This window comes from Lolium perenne, chromosome 4, assembly GCF_019359855.2.
Source record: "Lolium perenne isolate Kyuss_39 chromosome 4, Kyuss_2.0, whole genome shotgun sequence".
NCBI lineage: Eukaryota > Viridiplantae > Streptophyta > Magnoliopsida > Poales > Poaceae > Lolium > Lolium perenne.
In genome coordinates this window covers 355,625,613-355,638,271 of record NC_067247.2, presented here as the reverse complement: position 1 = coordinate 355,638,271, position 12,659 = coordinate 355,625,613, and the positions used below count along the sequence as shown (strand labels likewise).

General features: G+C 49.1%; 1 protein-coding gene across 1 annotated transcript; it reads right to left on the bottom strand.

Annotated features, from left to right (window-relative positions):
• Positions 1–531: 531 nt before the first annotated feature.
• On the bottom strand, positions 532–3,150 carry LOC127296909 (homeobox-leucine zipper protein HOX21). Its single transcript, XM_051327150.2, has 3 exons — positions 2,826–3,150; positions 2,294–2,694; positions 532–1,316 (listed from the first exon to the last, which is right to left on the bottom strand). The coding sequence occupies exons 1-3, from the start codon at positions 3,034–3,036 to the stop codon at positions 939–941; spliced, it is 990 nt and encodes a 329-aa protein (XP_051183110.1). The 5' UTR covers positions 3,037–3,150; the 3' UTR covers positions 532–938.
• Positions 3,151–12,659: the final 9,509 nt, after the last annotated feature.

The window sequence follows — 12,659 nt, the reverse complement described above, 5'->3', positions numbered from 1 at the left end:
ATAAGAGAAAGTACATTATGTCGTATGTATATCTATAAACTGAACTATCTTATATTCTTATTAGGACAATTCTGAAGGATGGACAAAGACTAGCGATTCTTCGGTGCATGTGAGAGGCGTCGATCTGGTGCTTTTAGATTTGTGCCACCACTGGTGGATCCAAGTGTGCCCAAGGGGTGCAGTGGATACCGGTTTAAAATGTTTTTCTTCACTAAATACTACATTTTCACCCCATATGCACCCTGAAAAATAAAAAAATTCTCTCATTTGGCGCCTCCATCTACGGCGTGGATCCTGCTTACATATCCTCTAGCTCCGCCATTGAGTGCCACGATGTTTATCTACATGCATCAGTCTTCCTAAAAAAATTCTCACTCCATAGTGTGCATCCTCTAAAAACTGTACGCAGATTTTATTTAGTTCTTTTCATTACTTCCGCTGCAGTTCACCAAAGTCGTAAGCTGATACACATACATACAAAGCACATTGTCATATTCTTCAGATAATCCATATAAAATCGGGGAATAAATATAAGAACCAAATGCACCATTAACCTATACAATAACGGATCAACACTGCCTCACAATTCACAAATTTATGTATGGTAACAAAAGGGACAAAAAAAGAGGAAAACAAAAATACCAAAGGTACCACTACACAACTCCAAAATCTACCTACGCACACGCTCCACACACACACACCACGGACTTATTCCGCTACACCCCCACCGGCCACTATTCATCATCAACGCGATCCATGACTCAAATCGCATCACCAGCTCATCACACATGTACACCCGTCTCCGTCGTCCTCATCAAGAAATCCAAGTGCCTCCAATCTTTGCGCATGCTCGTTGTTGATCATGCAAGCAGCAGCCATACATGGATCATTAACTGCAGCAAGATCATATATGTCGTGCATGCCGATCGATCGAACGATCAGTTGAAGTGCTGGTGATCCGCCCACGGCCAGAAGGGCGGCGGCTCGTCGACGCCGCAGAGCAGGTTGCCGAAGCTGGCCGTGTCGGGGTGGTGCTCCATCTTGGGGACGGAGGAGGCGTGCAGGAGCTGGTCGATGTCGACCCCAGCGCGTGAGACGGAGGGGTAGAAGGGGATCATGCCACCGCCACCATTGCCGGCCTGCTGCTGGTGCGACGGCGGCGCGTCCATGGGGCCATCGGTCGGAGGCGTGCGCGAGATGTCGAGGTTGATCTCGGAGCTGTTCTCGCTGCGGTTGCTGCAGGACGCCTCCGTCTCCTTGTTCAGGTTGATCAGCTCGGCTGACACCGCCTCCCTGCAGCCCTTCAGTCCCATTATCTGCATTCAGGATCAGCAAACCACAGCATCAGCAGTCGGAGATTTGCTGGGTGCCTCTAGTACGCAATTCAAGCATGCACTTTGGAACAAGAATCGTAATTCACAGATGTTAGATCGCGCAAGATCAAGTGAAATGAGCATATGTTCATGGAGAAGTACTACAGTAGCTTGTTCTTGGGATACTGAATAATTGTAATCTGCCTGAAAATTCTGTACTAGTACTAGCTTGTTCGGTTTGGTATCTTGATGCAAAATTCTTGGTACCCTCATTGTGGACGAATTCGGACTACCAGTACACTACTGGTAGCATTCTAGCAACAAGCAGAAAGCAAGAACTAGTCCTATCTAACACTCATTGCTAAATCATCCAAGTACTAATTATGTTTTTCTTTCGGTCCACACATCATTGCTACTAAATCGGATCGAAAGGAAAAAAGAGAGCACACATGATGGTAGATGCCAAGACCATATGATGAAGCCATTGACTCCCACAGGCACAGCAGCATGCATGGATCCTCCTCAAAAGACGCGACGAAGCAAACAGAGACCCGCCGCAGGCGCAGCATGACCACGAGCAGCAGCGAGGAAGGACTGCCATATTCTGCTGAACCTTTCCAAAAAGCTAGCTACTACCTGCTCTGCCTGCTCACTCACAACCATCACGATTCCGCTCCATCTGATCTGAGGACGTACGCAGATGGAAAGCCAGCGCGTGGGCATGGCCGCCCGTTCCAACAACCTTTCTGCAAGCACTGAAACCCACATGGATACTAGCCGGACATCACCAACCAATCATTGAGCTGGGAAGAACCCCCAGGAAGACGTAACCGAAACGGCGCCTCCCTCTCCCCACAGATCGATCGTCACTCGCGCACGCAGATCTAGGCTAGGCTGCAGATCGATCCGATGCAGAGCTGGAGCAATTGCGCAAGTTAGACTACTTCGCATTGTGCTACTCCGGTCAGATGCGTGCGTACCTCAGCCTGGAGCTTCTTGTTGTGGGAGAGCAGCGCGTCGTTCTCGGCCTTGACGGCGTCGAACTGGCGCTTCAGCACGTCGTAGTCCTTCTCCAGCTGCTTTGTCTTCCACCTCGCGCGCCGGTTCTGGAACCAGATAGCCACCTGCCGGGGCTGCAGCCCCAGCGCGCGGGCAAGCTGGATCTTGCGCTCCGGCTCAAGCTTGTTCGCCAGCTCGAAGTTCTTCTCCAGGGTCCGCACCTGTTCCACGTTCAGCCGCCGCTTCTTCTCCCCGCCCAGCTGCGACCCGTCGTCCGACATCTCGTCCTCGTTCGCTCCCCCGCCGCCGCCACCGCCCGTCACCTCGTCGCCGCAGCCTCCGTCGAACATCCCCGGCCGCTTCCCCAGCATTGGCGCCATTCCTGCAGCAAGCAGACGTACAGTGGCACAGGTCAGTATCCACTTGGATCAGTTACCTTGCGCATTGCGTGCGTGATCCGTGCGATGGTAGGGAATTAATTGACCAGAGGCATCAAGTTATGGATGTGCTTACCGCCACGGAAGTCTTGCAGGGAGGGGCATTGGGGGGACGGGAGGAAGGGGTTGTGGTGAGGAGGACCGAGCGGAGGGAGCTGGTGCTCATGGTGGTGGTGGTGCTGGTGGTGCTCTTGGGGGTCATGGTGTGGCGGTGTTTGCTGCATGTGGAGGAGGAAATTCTGAGGGAAGAAGGCGGAGGGGGAGGACGCCATGCCATTGCTGGCCATTGGCTTCTTCAAACGAGGACGGCGAGGAGCATGGGGAGTATTTGAGAGAAGAAGAGAGAGAACGGTGTGTCTCGTTTGTGTGTGTGCGACGGGAGAGAGAGAGGAGGAGGAGAAGGTGATGGGGAAATGGAAATATAACAAGGTGGTGGCTGTTTATCGAAAATAAATAAATAGAAATAGGTATGATAATAAAATTTCTTCTCTGAAAAGTCTAAACGGAAATTGTAGGGAGCCAAGTCTTTGAAGCTGCTAGTCCTTGCATAGCATAAGATACCTAAAATGATTACATAATTGCCAAAAACACTTTTCGCTTTTTCTATGTTTTTTTAACCCCTGAGAACCGAGTTCTATCTCAGTGAAAAGGCTAGCGAGTGCACAACCAGCTCACCCGGCTTCGAATCCCCAGCTCGCGGTAATTTCACAGGGAGGGACGAACATTAAGCCGGGTTATCATCCTAGTGTCCATCCGCGACGGGAGTCATCATATCTAACAACATATAGCCAATGAAGGGATCATTCCCCCGTTGATCAATGTGTTTTACCTTCTGGCACTGTTCGAAAAATCGGCCGAGATACCGATTTATCGGCTGATTTATCTTGATTCGGGAGTTAGCCGATAAGATTTCAGCATATCGGCCAATTTATCGCGCCACCGATATTTTGGCCGATTTTCTGCATGAGAGCAGAATATTTCGATCGATTTGCAGTGAAATTTCAATAAAATTTTATATGATAGTCGATATTTTCGTCCTATGGTTTTGTAGAAATGTGCATTAGCTCAACTTTTTTATTATTATTGATTCAAATGCAAGGAATCAACGTAATACTTATGTGCAATGCTCCAGTACTTTTTTGCATAGCATATTATAGAAAATTTAGTGTCGAAAATTAGGATTTACGAAAAAATAAGCCGATAAATGGCTGACCGATAAAATCGATTGATCGGCCGATAAGCGATTACTTTTCGTTTTAAGGCTAACCGATAAGTTGAGATTAACGATTTCTTGAATATTTCCTTCTGGACCGTCGAATGCATTCGTGTGTATGCCTAGAATTGGTTGGTTACAGGATCATCCAACTTGCCCATGTACCCATCCACATTGCCTTGTCACCGAGGGTGGAAACGGTGACAAGGCAACTATCCCAATCTCATGGTTGGAGTTATCAGTGGAAAAAATATTTTCTGCCAAAGTCATATGTCCATTTCTCCATTTCAAAAATGGAGAACGACCTCCTGCTACCTTCACATGGTTGTGGGAATCATGATGTTAAAGAAGCCCAGGGTATTTTTTGGTTACTCCTTCCGGGGATGCTCAAACAAGAGATTGCTTGAGTACACCTTTGTCGTATGAAATGATTTAGTTTTGTAAAACCATGAACCAACTTTTCTTTTGGTGCAAATTTGCAAAATTTTGGTGAGGGTATCTATTTCTAGTTTGAAATGTTGCACCAGATAGTTCTCATTTGGAATCTATTGCTATCCTAAAACAAAGCTCAATAAACCATACTTTATGGGGATAGTGACCTTAGGTGCTTGGGCAATTTGGAAGACCTAGAATGCATTTGTCTTTCAGAACAAGTAGCGAAGTCTTTACAGAGTCAAAGCAATTTCCAGGGAACAAGTGAGATGGATCGAGTTTAGAGCGACAAGAAGGTCATATCATTTATTTTCTTCACGGATTGAAGCTTAATTTAACTATATTAGCTTTCGGTATTTTGTTTTATGTACAAATCAATCTCTTGCACGTTTGTAAACTTGAAACTATATGAAAATTACGCGTACCAATGATATTGTAGTTCGTAAAAAATTATAATGGTCTTTGCATCGGTAGATGCACATTGACATATTTATTTGTCGTCAAGTTTTACTACATCTCATGAACAACACAAGTTTCATACAAAAATCAAATAACAGAAAAGTGAACATACGAAACTATTCCGACGATATGTGATGGTTACTGGTGCCATATATCTCAGTTTCTCAGTGCTTTGTGCTGCTTTTGTAATAAGTAAATCCTCTTGATGTTGTTGTAGGCGCTAGCAGTAGGCGGTATGTAGTTTACTGTGTTCAATATCTTTTATTTTGTTGTTGCACTTGGATGTTGTTGTCGTTGTTTTGGTTTATCTATTTCTCTTTGGTAATGGAAAATCGGTTTCATTTTGGGAGCGCGTGGAAAGAAAAAGTTAACTACCAACACAAGTGAGTTCTTGAGCCATAATCAAGTTCTCCTTGCAATGGCTAGAGAATGTTTATACCTAGTGTGGATGAGTGTACGCCATTGTAATTTATATATAAAAAAATGCACCTCATGATTCCACTAGAAAAGCTATTCCCCTGTTTTAAATTACCAGCAGACAATATTGGCATGGCCATCGCCTAGTTAAAATGGCCTGCCAGCAAAAAGTGTACCACAAAGGACCATGCTTCCTAAAAGCTAACCCTGGGGCTGAGTAGGATAGTAGCATCTACAGTGCCTTTATTTTCCTTTGTGTGGTGGTAGCTAGTATAGTAGCATCTGTACATTTCTTGCTGGCCCCTTTTGTTAGAAAATTGTTCACGTCTTTTCTTTCTTTCTATTTTTTTCGCCATCTTAAAGATCAATTTGTGCAGGGAAACTACTTAAACTGATGTTACATCCTTGTCGGATTCCAAATGCATGAAAACGGTTCTAACAAATTGATGATGACTCTTCATTGCAAAAATGAGAAGGGTTACCTGAACACTTGACTGATGATGACTGCATGATATTCCCGGCTTGATGATCAAATGAGTAGTACCGTATCTTGCTCGCCTCACCTCATCATAGGCATGCAGTTGATGCAATTATGCTTTACCGCACGCACGCACGCATGCATGGGAACTTTTGAGCAGAAACGTAACGTACGCGTGGATTGGAATGTCAAGTACAGGCAGCGTAACTGTATCCTTGGGGAATCATTGGTTCCGACTGTTGAGTATACCGCGTACGTGGTGCTGAATTCGGCCGGTTCTTGTTTCCTGAATAAGCATTCCCTCTCATTTACGTCTTAGGGTCGTGCACACCGTCAGTAATTACTGACATTGACCATGCATCCATCATTTGGAATTCTTAGGTGAATATATTTTGTTTCCAATAAAAATATGGCATGCCCTGAATCAGAACCCTCGATGCCCTATGCTACCACTTGACACGTGCCCCCGTAGTACATAGAAAAAACCCCAACCCCCAGCCACCCCTCTCTCAGAGCACTGGCGTAGCCCGCCTTGGTACTCCATCGCAACACCATCGCGCATCGTTGACTCCGGTAGGCAGCACGCTAGCCCTTCATTGCAGCATTGTGCTTCCATGTCTGGCAGCAACATCAGCTACCGCCTGCAGTAACACCTTCGTGCCTTGCTTGAAACCAGCAGACGCGACGGTGTGTTGCACCACCGACGACATATGATCAAGTGGTTGCCTTCGTGAGAGAAGCATGCAGAGAAAGAGGGAGAGTGAGGTCGACACCGTTTGACTGGCACGCTAGTGTCGTGGCGCTGCGTCGGGCTAGAGAGGAAGACCGACAAAAAAAAAAAGGCAAGGAAGAAAAAGGACGAGCGGCTGCGACGTCGGGAGAGAAGAACTGTGCGACAGGGTGGGGCCTAGATTAATTTAACACCGGCGTCGGTACATGTTAGTGATTATTAATAGATCAATGGATTTTTTTTTAAAAAAAATTAGGGCTACAAGGGCCGCAAGAATTAGTATAAAGGGAATGGATGGAAATTAAATCGGGTTTTAGGAAAAGTAGTATGCCCGCATCCGGCGCCGCTTGCCACCCCTACAGCCTAGCCGAGCCATGCATCGACGGCGTGGCAATGGGGAGGCGCATATGGGTGACGCTGGCTACGGATTGTGGCTTGCGTACGCTGGCTATGAGTAGCTAGCTCGATCGATCACCCCTACCGTCGGACTATGGAGAAGAAAGAATCGTGGGCAGCTGAGAGAGAAGCATACCCAGCATGCGTGCATGTGGCCCGGGCGGGCGATGGGTCGCTGGATCCAGCCAGCCCACGCCGACGCCGTGGATGCCTCCCAGCCGTTGATCTCCGCAACAACCCCGTGCGTTTCACGCTAAGCTGGAACGTACGTAGGGGCCTGCTGGGTGCTGGGGCACGCTCGCACGTGCCAGATCCATCACGCTGGCAATGGCATCGATGTGTAGCTTGAGGGCATCTCCAGAGGCGCGAGCGTCCGTTTGCGTCCGCCTTGACCAAAAATGTGTCTGGCACCCTCTCCAGCGGCGCGACGCAAAGTGACCGGATCGTTCGCAGAGACGCAAACCTGTCGCATTTGCGGCAGGTTTGCGTCTCTGCGGACGCTGCGCGGACGCGCAAAGTGTCCGCTCGCGTCTCCACCGGGCCGCCTGGCAGCGAGTCTGCATCGAGGGCATCGGTTCAGCGGTCAGCGCTTTCACGTCTGCGCCGCAGCCTTCGTCATCAATGGCGCGGCTGCCTGTTCTGCGCACTGGTGGGCAACGGCTGGGCTTCTGCGCCGCCTTCAATGGCATCGTATCCCGCGCGGCCGCCTTTAAAAGTCCACCGGCCGCGTTCCTCCTTCGCCCACACCTCCACTCGCACCACCACCGCCGCAGCGCCATGGCGAATAAGAACGACTTTGTTGGCGTCCGAAACCCACCGGCGAGTAGCGACGGGCAACACGTAGAGCCGGGAGGCTCCCAGAACTGCGGTTGGCCCTGGTCCCTCGAGCGACGGCCCGCAAAGCTCCGGCACGCACGTCCGATGCTGGTGGAAGGGCGTGCCACCTGACCTATACCTGGTCAGGAAGGTGATGGATTGCTTCGCTTAGTTTCCTGCATGGCATACACGTAAACATTAAATACGAGCCTCGATCGGCTCTCAGGTTGTCCTGTGAATCGGCTCAAGGAGCCGATCCACCCATGATTCGTATGATGTCTACGATAACATGGTGGTCCTGCTTGATCGATATAAAGCTAAAACGACCTACGACGATTTAGGGTTTTCACCACATAATCGAAACATCCTACACGTGATTGAGCCTGGCAGCCACGCAAGATGATAATAAACCAGCCCTAGATAAGGCCTAAAAACCAACATGGAGTTGATTCCCGGAACATCTTATCTAGGGCTAGCAAACTATACCCTACGTGCTACTGGATCCTTCAACCCGTTTGCAAGGCCTAACTATGTAGATATTAAATTAATCCTTGAAGAACAAGGAGCAATCATAACGGATCGGATCTACTAAACAAGGATCAAGAAAGGTGCTGCCCTTACACCTAAGATAGATGTAAAGGCAGCTAGATGTCTAAGGGCAGCATGGATAAAAGCATATATCGTGGAAAAACAATGCTAACCCTAACACATCTACGATAACTACGTTGCTCGCCATCAACAAGGCTTCAGCACGAGCAACGCATAAACAACGAATAAACGTATACTGCCTAGATCGCAAGATGCGATCTAGGCAGCATGATGCTTACCGGGAAGAAACCCTCGAAACAAGGGGTTGGCGATGGCCTAGATTGGTTTGTTGTGAACGTGATTGTTGTTTTTCTCAATAACCCTAGATACATATTTATAGTCCGTAGACTTTCTAACGTGGGAATAATCCCAACCGTGTACGAGCCAAATTCTACCTAACCGACACGTATCCTACTATATTTACAGATACACGGCAAACTAGCCCAAACTTCGTGTACAAGGCCGATTCATGTATATCTTCCGTGCATATTCTCCAAGCCCATCTTAATCACGGCTCACCTCTGATCCGGTTAAATTCTGGTGATAATACATGCCCCCTGGTTTTGGAAATGATAATTCCAAAACCACTCTGCTTTTTCCTCGTCGGGTCATGTCGTGGCAGAGCAGAACCGCCGCAGTATCCTTCATCATGATGCCTTGCCTTCTCAACTTCTCTGCAAGATTTGATAGCGTTTTGGCATCGCCTCCTCGAAAACTGCCATGGCATTAAATTTCCACTACATCCCCTTTATTTAACCGCGCCGCACAGTTCACTTCTTCATCCCCTTGCTCTGTTCTGGCCATCGAAAAAACCCTCCTCCACCATGGACTCATCCTCCTCCTCTGCTTCATCGGCTCTCTCCTTCCAATCTTCTTCCTCGAGCGAGCCGATGCCAGAGCACAACCAAGGGGATGAGCAAGAGTGGGACTTCGACTTCGTGCCAGATGGCCCACCCGAGGCCCTCGTCGGATCAGATGGCGACTTGCCCCTGACCGATGGGGAGGACGACCTCCGATTCCTTATCGACGGGGAACTGGAGAGCGAGAGCGAGGACGACCTCCACTCCTGGGCAAGCTTCACCTCCTCCGACGAGGAGGAGGAAGAAGAAGAAGAGGAGGAAGAGGAGGAAGAAGAGGAAGAGGAGGAGGATGACTCCTCCTCCGCCGGGTATCCGCCGGCAAAGCGCTTCCGCACTTGGGCGGAGAGCGACGACGACGATGATGACGAGGAGGAGGAAGCCCCGGTTGAGGGCTGGGGCAGCAGCGACGAGGAGTTCTCCGGAAGCAGCACCGACGGTAGTTACGACGCCGACGACGAGGCCAGCGAGGATTAGTAGTATAGGATTAGTAGTTCTTGAGCAATCGGCTCTTCTTTTGTTCTTCCTTCTTCGAGCAATCGTCTCTTCATTGTAAAAAGCCCCTTTTATTAATGAAGAAGTACTTCCAATTAATTCTTGCCGATAGTCAAAGTCAGTCAACTCCCAAAGAGCCGATGGCATTGCGTCGGCCTTTACCATAAAACGCGAGCAAGGCCAAACCAGTTGTCTCTTCAAACGGTAACCTGCGACCTCCGCCTGAGAGAGTAAACTCAGATCCCCAAATCGCCGCTCGAACAGATCCAACTCACGGCCACCCGAATCTCAAATCTCAACCGCGCCATTCCAACTCCACAGCGCATCCAATGGCGGAATCATCCAACGCCAACGCTATGGTCTCCGGTCTGAAGGTAATCCTTAACCGCCCCTCGCCATCCGAATAAATGTTAGGATTAACAGCAAACACCTGAATTAATATCCTATTTCGTTATTAATTTTAGGTTTCAGACATCTTGCTGCCGCATCCTTCTCTCCCAAATTCTATGTGTCTTGGCCCCCGTTCTTCCGAGAGTCCCGCTCACTTAATCTCATGCGAGGCCAACAGAATCCCCTTTGTGAACCAGAATTTAGATCTGACCACCTGGGCCGACTGCCTACGAGCCTGGCCTAATCCTCCTGAGGGCTGGGTAGCATGGTACAGTAGAGTGTCTAAAACCCATTATGCCACCTGGGAAACTATAGGGATAGCCGATGCCTTGTCGTTATCATTGTCTCCTCTTGAGAAGAATGAGAACATTCTGAAAACCATCGGCTACTTCTGGTCTGATGCACTGAATTGCTTCATGTTTGGCCATGGCCCCATGACACCAACTCTGCTGGAAGTGGCCATGATCATAGGCCTAGACATTGCATCCCCATGCCCTTCTGCTTTTATGCTGCCAAAGGTTCCTTTCACCCTCTCCTCTAAAACAGAATGTACAAGCTGGGGTGCCTACCTCAGACGTTACATGAAGACCAAAGGCCCTGTGACAGAGAGAACACACGGCCTTCCTGAACTTCTGGTTGGAGCATTTCATATTCTGTGGCCCATCACTCGCCCCAACCAAGAATTACCTCTCCCTGGCCTATGAACTCGCTAAAGGCACTTAGTTCGGCGTCGGCAAACTGCTTCTTGGGGAGGTTTATCGATCTCTCCAACTGATGACTGTCAAACTGTTATCCCAAAAGACAGTTAAAACAGGAGGCCCCTGGTGGTTTATTCAGTTATGGGCTCAGCTGTACTTCCAAAACCAGATCCCAAACTTTCCACCTTTGGCCACCTGCACCTTCCCAGATGCTAATGGGAAGGAGATCCGATGCACCAGCTACGGCCAGGCTCTGTATAGCCTTCCCAGGCAGCAGGCTGATCTCTAAGGAAGCATCATAGTGGTTCAGAACCTTCTTCCAAGGCTTGGACAATCCCCTGTTCTTCCCTTATACTGAATCTGAAAATTTTGAGAACCCAGTCTCCTTCAGGTTGGACAGCTTTGCCGATGACCCCAGCACTCGGCACTTGTACTCCATCATGATCTGTCCTTGCTTCCTTCCAGTTGGCATGAGTACCTCAAACAGGATCATCAAGCCCGGTTATGAGTCTTACCAGCCGGTGGTAGTAGCCCGGCAGTTTGGTCTCGGGCAAGTGTCTCCACACTTCTTTCTTCACCACTTGACAGAAAGCAGAGCTGAACTGCCTGACATCCTTACTGGCCAGAGGTGCTATTCCTTCTTTGACGCTCTGGCCATTCCAATTCCTCACAACCTTCGTTTCACCACCACTACCGATGGTTTTGAGACTTGGTGGTCCATGTGGAAGACCCACGCCTTCGGAAGAGCTCTAGGACCGTTGCTGAAGCAACTTGATGCTGAATACGATGTTCCTGCAGACCAGGTACTACTACTTATAAATTTCTTGCAGCGGCTCACAATGATTGTCTGTAACCTGGCTCCATTTTCTTGCAGCAGCAAGATGGCCCAGAACCCGTGCAGGCTGACGGCTCCCCCTTCAAATTCCTTCCACCAGCTCCGGTGGTTCTTTTCTGCCAGAGCTCACCACCCCTGAAGAAGGTCATGATGCAGGGCCAGCCGATTTCACCCAAATCGGCTCCTAAGAGTAAAGCATCTTCTGGGACAACTGCCCCCCGAGCCTCAATCCAGGCGAGGAAAGCAGTAAGAAAAGTAGCTGCCAGGAAGACCTTGAAGCGCAAAGCCCCTATTCCTGCTCAAGAAAGCTTGCACGTAAGCTGATTCATGCTTTGACTAATATTATCTGTCCTCCCAGGCTTTTGCAATATGTTTGTACTTCTTTTACAGACCTCTACCGAGGAGAACTCCAGCGGGGAGGCACAGTCTAGTCGAAGAGACTCGAACCTAGGCAATTCTGGGAGAACCACCACACAGAGCCAGACGGACTCGCCAGCGTCGGCTTCTAAGAAAAGGTCAGCTCCCGAACCTGCTGCCTTTCAAGCTCCGCTCAGAACAGGGTCACGCGTGAAGCGTCGATGCGTCAAGAGGGCTCGCAAAGACCCACGAGCTTCTTCACCAAGCCAGGAGTTTTCAAATGTAATTACTCCCCTGGTTTATATTTCATGCTGTCCCATTGCCACTCGGATCGGCTAATCACTTCCTTTTGTAGACTAATGAGACCTCTAGCGGGGACGTCGAAGAGATACTGATGCCATCCGCCACGCTAGACCTAGCAACTTCAAAGAGCGCGGCTGACAAGGTGGCCAACCTAACCAAGCCCATGGAAAAGCCGATCACCACAACATCGGCTATCCCTCCCATCTTGGGAGAGGTACACTCCATTCCCTTGGCTCTACCCTTTTCTTTTGCTGTATACTAATGCTGTTCTTGTTCGTCTGTCAGGGTTGTGATCTCTCAAGCTTGCTGACGTTCGACCCTGAATCCATCGAACCAGCTACTTCCAAGGCAGGTGAAGAGCCAAGTCCTAGCACGGCCCATGGTCCACTCCAGCGTCTCAAGGCTTTGCTCTCCTCCTCAGTTGAGACCCTGGTTGAAAACCCCGA